We start from the raw sequence: 13705 nt of genomic DNA on the forward strand, positions 1-13705 counted from the left end.
CAGTGAAACTCTTTTTAAGGGAGGAGTTGGAGGGAAGAAGATGGGAACAGAGGCCTTGGTTTTCGGGCCCGAGGTCTGCCATGCCTTGTGGCCCTTCTCGGGGGCCTGCAAGTAAGTGGAACCTGAGTGTTGGCTGTGTTGGGACCTACCACACTTGAGCTCCCCTCTTACCAAACTCTGGATGCAGTCCGTCTTCATGGCTTCATGAAGTTTTGTGCCAACATCACTGGTGAGGACTTTTTAGAGCTCTTTATTCATATCCCACTTCCAAAGCTAGTGGGAGCCTGTGTGCTCTATGCGCTTTAGGCCTGATGACCTCAGTCATCTGTGATGCCAGAGTGTGGTGTGAGGTGAGGCGGGGAGACTTCTACCACTTTGCGTGGAAGATGTTTTAGAAGCGTTGAAGGAGATTTATTTAGAGCTAACATCTGAGCATTTGTTCAGAACAGTGAGAAGCACAGGGAATGCCTTTTACCTTGAAGCCCCAGTTGACCGACAAGTGGCGTCCCCACCTCACTGTGTCTGGAGCTGCCATTGCCCACAGGTTGGGCTCCTGTGGTAGTACTTGATCCATCTGATGGGCCTGTGAGGGTTCTTAATCCAGTGGCATGAGAAGATTTCCTGGAGCCCAGCATGAAAGCCTGTGATGTTTGGGTTTATCTTCTGGCTTTGAAGACTCTGAAGAGCAGTGTAGAAAGGATAGCCAACTTGGGTGATAAGTGCTGGTTGAAACAAATCTAAATGGCGAAATGAACTTCAGTGTAGAAACTGATGTCATGTCTATTAAAAGTTATTTTAACAATCTTGGAAATCCTCCAAAGTCTGCTCAGGATATGTCTCAAGACGGAAGCCTGGAGAACATGGTGGGAGTGCTAGTAGAGAGTGGGAAGCTTCTGCAGTTTTTCGAGGGACAGCAAATAAATCCTGTAACAGCCTTATGCAATGTTTTGAGCAATACTATTCTTCATCTTGTTTTGGTTCATGAAGATGTCTCTCTTCAGTATTTCATTCCTGTCTTATAAAAATTCAAGCAGCCTGTATTTTTTTTAAGCTTATGATCTTTTAAAAACTGAAACAGACCCTGAGTTAATTGGCTTGCAAGTCTACACCCTCACTGGCCTATGGAGAATGTACATTTTGCTGAGCTCTTGTTCCTTTGCAAAGCTTTTATTTAAAAAAAATCATTGGTGAAAGAATTGGATAATTTGTATGTTTATTGATTTTGTCAGTTTTTTTTTTTCTTCATACTTTTAAAGAGGCCAACAACAACAAAAAGACTTTCTACTTTAACTTTTTTGGGGGAAAAGGATTGTAACAAAATAAAAACTTTGAATTTTTGAAACACTGGATCAATTTTTATTATAAAATGCTACTGTGTGAAATGGGAACTTCATTCTTTTAAAACAATTATAATTTTGTGAGGGATTTTTCTTACTTTAGAGAGCTTAATATACTGTCTAAAAGATAGAAGTTATTTAGCATTTGTGTATATTGCATAGTTTTTGTTAAAGCTGTGTTTTGTCAGTATATATATATATATTAGTTTATATTCATAGTTTTAGATTTATCATCTACAGAGCTTGAATTGGTTATTAGGTTCACTAATAATGCATCTTACTCATAAAGATTCAATTTTGAAATAGTCAATTTATGTGGACTGAGATTTTTCTTATGGGTAACTTTTATATAAACCAAGTTTTCATTTTTTCCCTATAGTATTATGTTATTCTATTTAGAAAATGATGCTCAATGTTTCATTATTTTGAGAAGAGGAAGGAGAGGTTATAAAGGACTGGTACACTGATGAGAGGGAAGGTTCATATTCTTTCATATTACATTTTAGTTTTTTAATGGCTTATGCAATAAAAGGAGCCATTAACTTGGCAACCTTTATTTTTTGCAGACTCAGTAAATTCTCATGACTACATTTTAATCAGTAATGAATAATTTCCTACTAGATTTAGTGATAAAATGCTTAAATTTGCTAATTTATTTTGTTTTGCTGATTTCTAAATTCCATTCATGGTGTTGTGGAAAGAACACAGAAACATGAGACCTAGGCAAGTTACTTGAACTCTGGAACTTTAAGATTTCTTTCAGTTTGAGTAGATTCCATTTCAGTACTCTTAGGGTTTCAATATAGGAAAATTAAACATTTGTTTTCCAAAGTATTTCAAACATTTAAAAATTATTAACACATAACTATTTCAGAATTATAGCTTAAGTTTTTTTCTTTCTGAATTATGTACAATTGCTTTGTGAATTTTTTTTTAATTTTATTTATTTGTCAGAGAGAGAGAGAGCGCACACAAGCAGAGGCAGAGGGAGAAGCAGGCTCCCCGCTGAGCAAGGAGTCCTATGTGGGACTCAATCCCAGGACATGACCTGAGCCGAGGGCAGCTGCCCAACCAACTGAGCCACCCAGGTGTCCCTGCTTTGTGAATATTTTTAAAGTTGTTTGTAAAGATTGTTTTTTTTTTAAGTGATTTTTAGGGGCGCCTGGGTGGCTCAGTGGGTTAAAGCCTCTGCCTTCAGCTCAGGTCGTGATCCCAGGGTCCTGGGATGGAGCCCCACATCGGTCGCTCTGCTCAGCAGGGAGCCTGCGTCCCTTCCTCTCTCTCTGCCTGCTTCTCTGCCTACTTGTGATCTCTGTCTGTCAAATAAATAAATAAAAATCTTTTTAAAAAAAGTGATTTTTAATGTTTATAAAATCCCCTGCCCTCATCAGCATTTTTGTATACTTTAAATGAAAGCTGAAAATGCAAAACAAATATTTTAACTCAGTGAGAAAATTATAAGATATGCAGACTTTTTTCTTTCTGTGCATAAAATGACTTGTAATGCTTGTTTCTAGTATCTTTTTCAATTCTTTCTTTGGTTTATTAATTAAATGAGAATTTTCAAGCTGCCTTTTTACCTGTTTTATCACCTCTCCTCTCCTTCTTTCCCTTAGTCTCTCTTCCTCTGTCTCTTTGTTTCTGTTTCTATTGTCTATATTAAATAAAACCAGGGAAATGAAGAAAACCTATGTTTTGTTTTGGAAAGTAAAATTGTGCATTTTAAACTATGGTGAGTTATTATAATGGTTAACTTTTAATAATTCATTAACAAAGTGTCTATAAAAGTTTTGTAGCCTGGTCTTTGAAATGTAACTTTTGAAAACGAGAGGGGTTATTTATTCTTCTGCTCAACCTACAGATATGTTGCTATTTAAAAAAAAAATTTGCCTATCTCATACTGTAACATTTAAGTATAAGATCTTAAAATTTAAGATTCTTTTTAATATAGTAGAAATTGTTTATAATTAATACAAAAATTTTAAAATAATAACGTGTTCTTGTTATAGTTTAGTTTAATTGTGAAAAGCTGTGGACTGCCAGTTTCTAGTCTTACATTAGTAATTGAACTTAAAAGCCTGGTCTTATAAGTAAGATTCTCATAGAATCCAGAATGAAAAGGGCTTGGGAATGATCTCATCTAAACACCTTATCGATAGATGCGAAAACAGTTTTTTTTTTTAAAGATTTTATTTATTTATTTGATAGACAGAGATCACAAGTAGGCAGAGAGGTAGGCAGAGAGAGAGAGAGAGAGAAGAGGGAGCAGGCTACCTGCGGAGCAGAGAACCGGATGTGGGGCTCTATCCCAGGAGCCTGGGATCATGACCTGAGCCAAAGGCAGAGGCTTTAACCCCCTGAACCACCCAGGCGCCCCCGAAAACAGTTTTAGAGAGCATAAAAGTAACTAATGTTTTTTAATTGTCAATGCCAGAACCCATTTTAGAACCCAGATCTCCAAACTATTTATAGATGTTAACTTTTTGAGCTTGATCTGTCAAGACTTAATTCAGAGACTTACAGCTTGGATACACTTTTGTTTATTAAAATAAACGTAGAGCACCATGCAAATCTCTTACTTACCTGACAAGATAAAATGTAAATGAAAAAGTCTAAAACATGTTATAAGCCATTGTCATATCATCCTTGTGTGAAGATATCCTTTGTTCTTGCAGGTAGGTAGGAAGGAATTTATTTGCTACAAAATGATAATTCGTTGGAAGACCAAAGCCTCACATTTAAAAATCAAAGCATCAAGTTTGGAAATTATTTCAGCTTCTATTTCTTTTTTTTAGAGAAACACCACTAAGAAGCAAGAAAATACACCTTTATGTTTCAGTGTATCTTCAGAAAATAAAACACTGATGAAATGTATATAAAGTGCTTCCTTATATCCATAAGTGGGTAGTTTTTAATTGTCTCTTTATATATTGTAGTCTTTATTGTCTCCCTAAATATCACTTGTTAAAAACTGTACTGGCCTATTTATGTGACACACTTGTACTATTTTTTTATTCCACTACTAAAAAGGTCACTCATTAGTATACTGTGATGATACATACTTACTTATTTATATAAGTGTACTATACCAGTATCACAAAAGATCAGACAAGTATTTATTAGTGGTTAATTTTTGTAGGGGTCCTCCTCTAAGTTTTATCTCCATTCAGGTCTAGGTAGTTGAAAAATGCTTCATAAATTAATCTGAGTCTGGAGACACATCAGAATTAATATTTCTTTTTAAGCAAACTTTTGTAAACCTCTTTGGTAACTGACAGGATATGTTATATATAGTTCTTAGACTAAGAGTTAGTATATCCTAATTTGCAGTCCATCTTCATGTACCGTGAATATGTGAAATTCCAAATAGGTACTCCAGTGCTGTCAAATTTATCATTTGCCCATTTGTGTCATTTAATCCTGTGTTTATTATAAGTGTACTTGTGTGAGGATATTGCCTAATAAAAGTGGCTTATTTTGTATCTGCAGTTATTTTCCTTAGGTGGGTAATAATAGCTACTTTTCTTTTTGTTTCAATCATTCTGCTTTCAAAAGATGAAATTAGCTTGTGGTGTGTGTATTTTTAGGGTAGGTTTGTTCACTTTATTCCTTACCACTTTCATGATCTTAAATGGCTGTGTAATATAAAAACTATATTGTTTTAATTAAATAAGGTTAATGACAGGCAAAGTTAGACTTTTGTTAACCTTTGTCCAGTATATTTACATAAGAAAGACCTTAGGACATGTTTTCAAAGATTATTGGTTTATTGCGTTTGGAAAATCTTTGTGAGGCAAATTTGTACGTACTTATTGACAACTATAGGTGAGAATTTTCCTTTAAAAAATAATAAAAAAAATAAAAATAACATGGGTTGTTAAACTGAGAATGTTCAGAAATAAATTGTTTTCTTAAGGCTTAGACTCTTTCTTAAGGCTTAATGATAAGAGATTATTTATTTGTGATGCTAAACATAATGTAGAGTATTTCTAATTGGACATGGGCTGAAAAGAGACATCTCTTTCCATAATTTATTCCACAAATAATTACTGAATACATACTGTTTGGTATGCACTGTTGTATGTGTTTTGGACACTGTACTGTAAAAAGTAGATATTCATATATTTCTGAATTAAATAGATGGTCTTCCTGCGATAATGGTTTGCCTATGTTTGGGGACATACCATTAATTTTTTTTTTTTTTAAATATATGAACCAATAGGATGAATGCTGCATTTTCAGCTGCCTCTGATTTCTATGCCTGGAACACAGTTGTATTCCTTAATCATAAATAAGAAAATAGATCATACTTTTTGATTCAGTTGTGGCCTAGGCATTACCTATTGTCAGCAGACATTACTTTGTTATATTTGGACAAACTTTGAGGGTAACATAGTTAAGATTATGATCATGTGCTCAAAATGGATTAGAAATACTGGGAATAGATTGGAAATGCCCTGTCCGAGTTTTTCTTTGTCTGTTTGTTTTGTTTTTCTTTGACTAAAGGTAGTCTAATTTCAATTCTGTTGCACACCAGAATTAGCATTCCTCAGTCATATAGGAAACAACTAAGGTTCTCAGAATATGGGCTATCAGATACAAAAGTTACCTCATAATATATACATGGTGTAAAGGAAAGAGTGATAATTAGACTCCTATTTAGAGGACTCAGGAAACCAAGAATCTGGTCTATTTCATAAATAATTAGGTGTGTGACCTTGAAAAAATCATTTAACATCTCTTGGTTACAGTTGCTTTATTTTTTTTACTTTTTATTTTTTATTTTTTAAATTTTAATTTTTATAAACATATATTTTTATCCCCAGGGGTACAGGTCTGCGAATCGCCAGGTTTACACACTTCACAGCACTCCCCATAGCACATACCCTCCCCAATATCCATAACCCCACGCCCCCCTCCCAACCTCCCTCCCCCCATCAACCCTCAGTTTGTTTTGTGAGATTAAGAGTCACTTATGGTTTGTCTCCCTCCCAATCCCATCTTGTTTCATTTATTCTTCTCCTACCCCCTTAACCCCCCATGTTGCAACTCCTCTCCCTCATATCAGGGAGATCATCTGATAGTTGTCTTTCTCCGATTGACTTATTTCGCTAAGCATGATACCCTCTAGTTCCATCCACGTCGTCGCAAATGGCAAGATTTCATTTCTTTTGATGGCTGCATAGTATTCCATTGTGTATATATACCACCTCTTATTTATCCATTCGTCTGTTGATGGACATCTAGGTTCTTTCCATAGTTTGGCTATTGTAGACATTGCTGCTATAAACATTCGGGGGCACGTGCCCCTTCGGATCACTACGTTTGTATCTTTAGGGTAAATACCCAGCAGTGCAATTGCGGGGTCATAGGGTAGTTCTATTTTCAACATTTTGAGGAACCTCCATGCTGTTTTCCAGAGTGGTTGCACCAGCTTGCATTCCCACCAACAGTGTAGGAGGGTTCCCCTTTCTCCGCATCCTCGCCAGCATCTGTCATTTCCTGACTTGTTCATTTTAGCCATTCTGACTGGTGTGAGGTGATATCTCATTGTGGTTTTGATTTGTATTTCCCTGATGCCGAGTGATATGGAGCACTTTTTCATGTGTCTGTTGGCCATCTGGATGTCTTCTTTGCAGAAATGTCTGTTCATGTCCTCTGCCCATTTCTTGATTGGATTATTTGTTCTTTGGGTGTTGAGTTTGCTAAGTTCTTTATAGATTTTGGACACTAGCCTTTTATCTGATAGGTCATTTGCAAATATCTTCTCCCATTCTGTCAGTTGTCTTTTGGTTTTGTTCACTGTTTCCTTTGCTGTGCAAAAGCTTTTCATCTTGATAAAATCCCAATAGTTCATTTTTGCCCTTGCTTCCCTTGCCTTTGGTGATGTTCCTAGGAAGTTGTTGCTGCGGCTGAGGTCGAAGAGGTTGCTGCTGGTGTTCTCCTCAAGGATTTTGATGGATTCCTTTCTCACATTGAGATCCTTCATCCATTTTGAGTCTATTTTCGTGTGTGGTGTAAGGAAATGATCCAATTTCATTTTTCTGCATGTGGCCATCCAATTTTCCCAACACCATTTATTGAAGAGGCTGTCTTTTTTCCATTGGACATTCTTTCCTGCTTTGTCGAAGATGAGTTGACCTTAGAGTTGAGGGTCCATTTCTGGGCTCTCTATTCTGTTCCATTGATCTATGTGTCTGTTTTTGTGCCAGTACCATGCTGTCTTGATGATGACAGCTTTGTAATAGAGCTTGAAGTCCGGAATTGTGATGCCACCAACTTTGGCTTTCTTTTTCAATATTCCTTTGGCTATTCGAGGTCTTTTCTGGTTCCATATAAATTTTAGGATTATTTGTTCCATTTCTTTGAAAAAAATGGATGGTACTTTGATAGGAATTGCATTAAATGTGTAGATTGCTTTAGGTAGCATAGACATTTTCACAATATTTATTCTTCCAATCCAGGAGCATGGAACATTTTTCCATTTCTTTGTGTCTTCCTCAATTTCTTTCATGAGTACTTTATAGTTTTCTGAGTATAGATTCTTAGTCACTTTGGTTAGGTTTATTCCTAGGTATCTTATAGTTTTGGGTGCAATGGTAAATGGGATGGACTCCTTAATTTCTCTTTCTTCTGTCTTGTTGTTGGTGTAGAGAAATGCAACTGATTTCTGTGCATTGATTTTATATCCTGACACTTTACTGAATTCCTGTACAAGTTCTAGCAGTTTTGGAGTGGAGTCTTTTGGGTTTTCCACGTATAATATCATATCATCTGCAAAGAGTGATAGTTTGACTTCTTCTTTGCCGATTTGGATGCCTTTAATTTCCTTTTGTTGTCTGATGGCTGAGGCTAGGACTTCTAGTACTATGTTGAATAGCAGTGGTGATAACGGACATCCCTGCCGTGTTCCTGACCTTAGCGGAAAAGCTTTCAGTTTTTCTCCATTGAGAATGATATTTGCGGTGGGTTTTTCATAGATGGCTTTGATAATATTGAGGTATGTGCCGTCTATCCCTACACTTTGAAGAGTTTTGATCAGGAAGGGATGCTGTACTTTGTCAAATGCTTTTTCAGCATCTATGGAGAGTATCATACGGTTCTTGTTCTTTCTTTTATTAATGTGTTGTATCACATTGATTGATTTGCGGATGTTGAACCAACCTTGCAGCCCTGGAATAAATCCCACTTGGTCGTGGTGAATAATCCTTTTAATGGACTGTTGAATCCTATTGGCTAGTATTTTGGCGAGAATTTTTGCATCTGTGTTCATCAAGGATATTGGTCTGTAGTTCCCTTTTTTGATGGGATCCTTGTCTGGTTTTGGGATCAAGGTGATGCTGGCCTCATAAAATGAGTTTGGAAGTTTTCCTTCCATTCCTATTTTTTGGAACAGTTTCAGGAGAATAGGAATTAGTTCTTCTTTAAATGTTTGGTAGAATTCCCCCGGGAAGCCGTCTGGTCCTGGGCTTTTGTTTGTTTGGAGGTTTTTGATGACTGTTTCAATCTCCTTACTGGTTATGGGTCTGTTCAGGCTTTCTATTTCTTCCTGGTTCAGTTGTGGTAGTTTATATGTCTCTAGGAATGCATCCATTTCTTCCAGATTGTCAAATTTGTTGGCGTAGAGTTGCTCATAGTATGTTCTTATAATTGTCTGTATTTCTTTGGTGTTCGTTGTGATCTGTCCTCTTTCATTCATGATTTTATTTATTTGGGTCCTTTCTCTTTTCTTTTTGATAAGTCTGGCCAGGGGTTTATCAATCTTATTAATTCTTTCAAAGAATCAGCTCCTAGTTTCGTTGATTTGTTTTATTGTTTTTTTGATTTCTATTTCATTGATTTCTGCTCTGATCTTTATGATTTCTCTTCTCCTGCTGGGTTTAGGCTTTCTTTCTTGTTCTTTCTCCAGCTCCTTTAGGTGTAGGGTTAGGTTGTGTACCTGAGACCTTTCTTGTTTCTTGAGAAAGGCTTGTACTGCTATATATTTTCCTCTCAGGACTGCCTTTGTTGTGTCCCACAGATTCTGAACCATTGTGTTTTCATTATCATTTGTTTCCATAAATTTTTCAATTCTTCTTTAATTTCCTGGTTGACCCATTCATTCTTTAGAAGGATGCTGTTTAGTCTCCATGTATTTGGGTTCTTTCCAAATTTCCTCTTGTTATTGAGTTCTAGCTTCAGAGCATTGTGGTCTGAAAATATGCAGGGAATGATCCCAATCTTTTGATACCGGTTGAGCCTTGATTTAGGACCAAGAATGTGATCTATTCTGGAGAATGTTCCATGTGCACTAGAGAAGAATGTGTATTCTGTTGCTTTGGGATGAAATGTTCTGAATATATCTGTGATGTCCATCTGGTCCAGTGTGTCATTTAAGGCCTTGATTTCCTTGTTGATCTTTTGCTTGGATGATCTGTCCATTTCAGTGAGGGGAGTGTTAAAGTCCCCTACTATTATTGTATTATTGTCGATGTGTTTCTTTGATTTTGTTATTAATTGGTTTATAATTGCCTGCTCCCACGTTAGGGGCATAGATATTTAAAATTGTTAGATCTTCTTGTTGGACAGTTCCTTTGAGTATGAATAGTGTCCTTCCTCATCTCTTATTATAGTCTTTGGCTTAAAATCTAATTGATCTGATATAAGGATTGCCACTCCTGCTTTCTTCTGATGTCCATTAGCATGGTAAATTCTTTTCCACCCCCTCACTTTAAATCTGGAGGTGTCTTCGGGTTTAAGATGAGTTTCTTGTAGGCAACATATAGATGGGTTTTGTTTTTTTTTATCCATTCTGATACCCTGTGTCTTTTGATTGGGGCATTTAGCCCATTAACATTCAGGGTAAGTATTGAGAGATATGAATTTAGTGCCATTGTATTGCCTGTAAGGTGACTGTTATTGTATATTGTCTCTGTTTCTTTCTGATCTACTACTTTTAGGGTCTCTCTTTGCTTAGAGGGAGGACCCCTTTCAATATTTCCTGTAGAGCTGGTTTGGTATTTGCAAATTCTTTCAGTTTTTGTTTGTCCTGGAAGCTTTTAATCTCTCCTTCTATTTTCAATGATAGCCTAGCTGGATATAGTATTCTTGGCTGCATGTTTTTCTCATTTAGTACTCTGAATATATCATGCCAGCTCTTTCTGGCCTGCCAGGTCTCTGTGGATAAGTCTGCTGCCAATCTAATATTTTTACCATTGTACGTTACAGACTTCTTTTCCCGGGCTGCTTTCAGAATCTTTTCTTTGTCACTAAGACTTGTCAATTTTACTATTAGGTGACGGGGTGTGGACCTATTCTTATTGATTTTGAGGGGGGTTCTCTGAACCTCCTGGATTTTGATGCTTGTTCCCTTTGCCATATTAGGGAAATTCTCTCCAATAATTCTCTCCAACATACCTTCTGCTCCCCTCTCTGTTTCCTCTTCTTCTGGAATCCCAATTATTCTAATGTTGTTTCGTCTTATGGTGTCACTTATCTCTCGAATTCTCCCCTCGTGGTCCAGTAGCTGTTTGTCCCTCTTTTGCTCAGCTTCTTTATTCTCTGTCATTTGGTCTTCTATATCGCTAATTCTTTCTTCTGCCTCATTTATCCTAGCAGTGAGAGCCTCCATTTTTAATTGCACCTCATTAATAGCTTTTTTGATTTCAACTTGGTTAGATTTTAGTTCTTTTATTTCTCCAGAAAGGGCTTTTATATCTCCCGAGAGGGTTGCTTTAATATCTTCCATGCCTTTTTCAAGTCCGGCTAGAACCTTGAGAATCATCATTCTGAACTCTAGATCTGACATATTACCAATGTCTGTATTGATTAGGTCCCTAGCCTTTGGTACTGCTTCTTGTTCTTTTTTTTGTTGTGAATTTTTCCGCCTTGTCATTTTGTCCAGATAAGAGTATATGAAGGGGCAAGTAAAATACTAAAAGGGTGGCAACAACCCCAGGAAAATATGCTTTAGCCAAATCAGAAGAGATCCCAAATCGTGAGGGGGGAGAAAGGGGATAAAAAGGGGTTCAGAGAGAAAAAAAAAAAAGAAACTTAAAAAAAAGAATGCCGATAAAAAATAAAAAAGGAAAAAAATATATATATATTAGATAAACTATTTAAAAAACGTTAAAAAAGAAAACGGTAAAAGTTAAAAAAATTTAGCAGAAGAAGAGAAAAAAAAATTAAATTAACTGCAAGGCTAAAGAATCATGGGGAGAAAGCCATGAGTTTCGTGCTTTGCTTTCTTCTCCTCTGGAATTCCGCCGCTCCCCTTGGTATTGAAACTGCACTCCTTGGTAGGTGAACTTGGTCCTGGCTGGGTTTCTCATTGATCTTCTGGGGGAGGGGCCTGTTGTAGTGATTCTCTAGCGTCTTTGCCCCAGGAGAAGTTGCACCGCCCTTACCCGGGGCCGGGCTGAGTAATCCGCTCGGGTTTGCTGGGTTTGCTTTCGGGAGCTTTTGTTCCCTGAGCGCTTTCCGTAGAGTTCTGGAAGACGGGAATGAAGATGGCGGCCTCTCGGTCTCCGGCCCAGAGGAGCCGAGAGCCCGGGGCCCCACTCCTCAGTATGCCCCCAGAGAACAGCGCCCAATTACTCCCGTCACCCTGGCCTCTGGCTGCGCTCCGAGCTGACCGAGCCTGCGACCGGTTGAAGGTAACCCCGAGCTTAGAGCTCACTCCTCGGCTCTGTCTCTGTAGCCGGCTTCCCCATTCTAATACCCGTAAGCTCTGCGACACTCAGACACCCCTGATCCTTCTGTGACCCTGTGGGACCTGAGGCCGTGCTGATCCCGCCTGGGCTTCACCCCGGTTAAGCCTCTGGAGCAATGTCCCTCAGCGGAACAGACTTCTAAAAGTCCTGATTTTGTGCTCCGTTGCTCCGCCGCTCGCCGGGAGCCGGCCCCTCCCCCCGCGGTCTATCTTCCCGTCGCTTTGGATTCACTTCTCCGCCAGTCCTACCTTTCAGATAGTGGTTGATTTTCTGTTTCTAGAATTGCTGTTCTTCTTCTCTTCAGTCTCCCGTTGGATTTGTAGGTATTTGCAATCTTTAGATAAGCTATTTAGCTGATCTCCTGCTACCTGAAGTAGTCTCAGCCTGCTACTTCTCCGCCATCTTGACTCCTCTCCGGTTAGAGTTGCTTTAGATGAGGAGTCTAGACTTTAGTTGGATGAAGTCTCTTGGCCTTGATTCTGTGGAATACTGGCATGTCCCTCTGCTGATACTCAGCACCACCATGGGAAGGGTAGCTGACAGTTTAGTATCTTATTAATCACCTTTTCAGTAATATTAATGTTAGTGGTGATTTCTTTTGTTTTCACCCTATTCTTTTTTTGGAGTTAAGGATTGTAGAATATTTCTGCTTAAAAATTTATTCTTTATGTGAACTAGACCTGATTCTGAAATAAGTTGAAGCCACATGCTTATCTGTTTTATAGTCTAATACTATAGACAGGGATTAATATATATTATTAAATTACCACTCAGTGGTTGGTCTGATTTTCCATGCCAATTGAATGAAGGATTTTCCTTTGTCAGGAACTGTAGACATTAATCAATGAGGCAGCTTAATTACCCATTATTTCTTTAATGTTTGTTTTCCTTGCAGTGTTATGGTATCTCTGTGCAATATAGTTTCTGTTTATTAAAGCAGTTGTCAGAACTTTGTGTTGAAATATGTCTTTGCTCTCTTGAAAGTTTTTATTAATATGTGTTACCTTACCAAATTTCAGGCTTAACAGTTTATAATAGTTTTAGGGCACAATCTCAAAGCAAGCTTTTTCTCTTTTGTATGTATTTAGAAACGTGTTTAAAGAGAGTGTAGTAGTATGACCCATTAAAAGAATACTTATTTCTGAAATTAAGTATATGGGACTTGGTTTACCATTCTTTTTTTTTTTTTTAACCAAACACTAGTTTTCGCACATCTGTCTTTTAATAACTGTTTATTCATTGCTTATTTGTGCATTTTCTAATGCAAATGTGAAAATAAGTATCTTTTGGCTAATAGTGAGCTTTATATATTGATTAGCTGGAGAATATTAATTTGATTTAGTTTTGCTTTACTTTAAAATATTACCAAAGCATTATTTTGGATAACTTTTTATTTTGATACAGCTTCAAACTTATAGAAAACTTTCAAAAATAGTAAAAGTAACTCACTCCTATGAAGGTGTTTTAAAAAATTATGGTAAATGACACTGTAAACTCTAACTAGAGTCACCAATTGTTTACTTCTCTTTCTTATGCTTTTTTTCTCATGTTTTTATGTAAATTCTAATTAGTTAACAGCATAGTGTAATATTAATTTCAGGTGAAGAATTTAGCAATTCAGCATTTCCATACAACACCTGCTGCTCATTACAAGTGCCCTCCTTAATCTCCATCACC

At 37.2% G+C, this 13705-nt stretch overlaps 2 protein-coding genes across 4 annotated transcripts in view; both read left to right on the forward strand.

Annotated features, from left to right (window-relative positions):
* Positions 1–13705, forward strand: part of EXOC2 (exocyst complex component 2) — a 269449-nt gene that overhangs the window by 34350 nt on the left and 221394 nt on the right. The gene's annotated exons all lie outside the window — the stretch shown is intronic.
* HUS1B (HUS1 checkpoint clamp component B) lies at positions 205–1022 on the forward strand. Its single transcript, XM_053447854.1, is given in 6 exon segments — positions 205–261; positions 264–375; positions 378–469; positions 471–520; positions 522–715; positions 718–1022. Coding segments are annotated over 6 exon segments (810 nt in total).

The sequence above is a fragment of the Lutra lutra genome, chromosome 6 (assembly GCF_902655055.1).
Source record: "Lutra lutra chromosome 6, mLutLut1.2, whole genome shotgun sequence".
Taxonomy (NCBI): domain Eukaryota; kingdom Metazoa; phylum Chordata; class Mammalia; order Carnivora; family Mustelidae; genus Lutra; species Lutra lutra.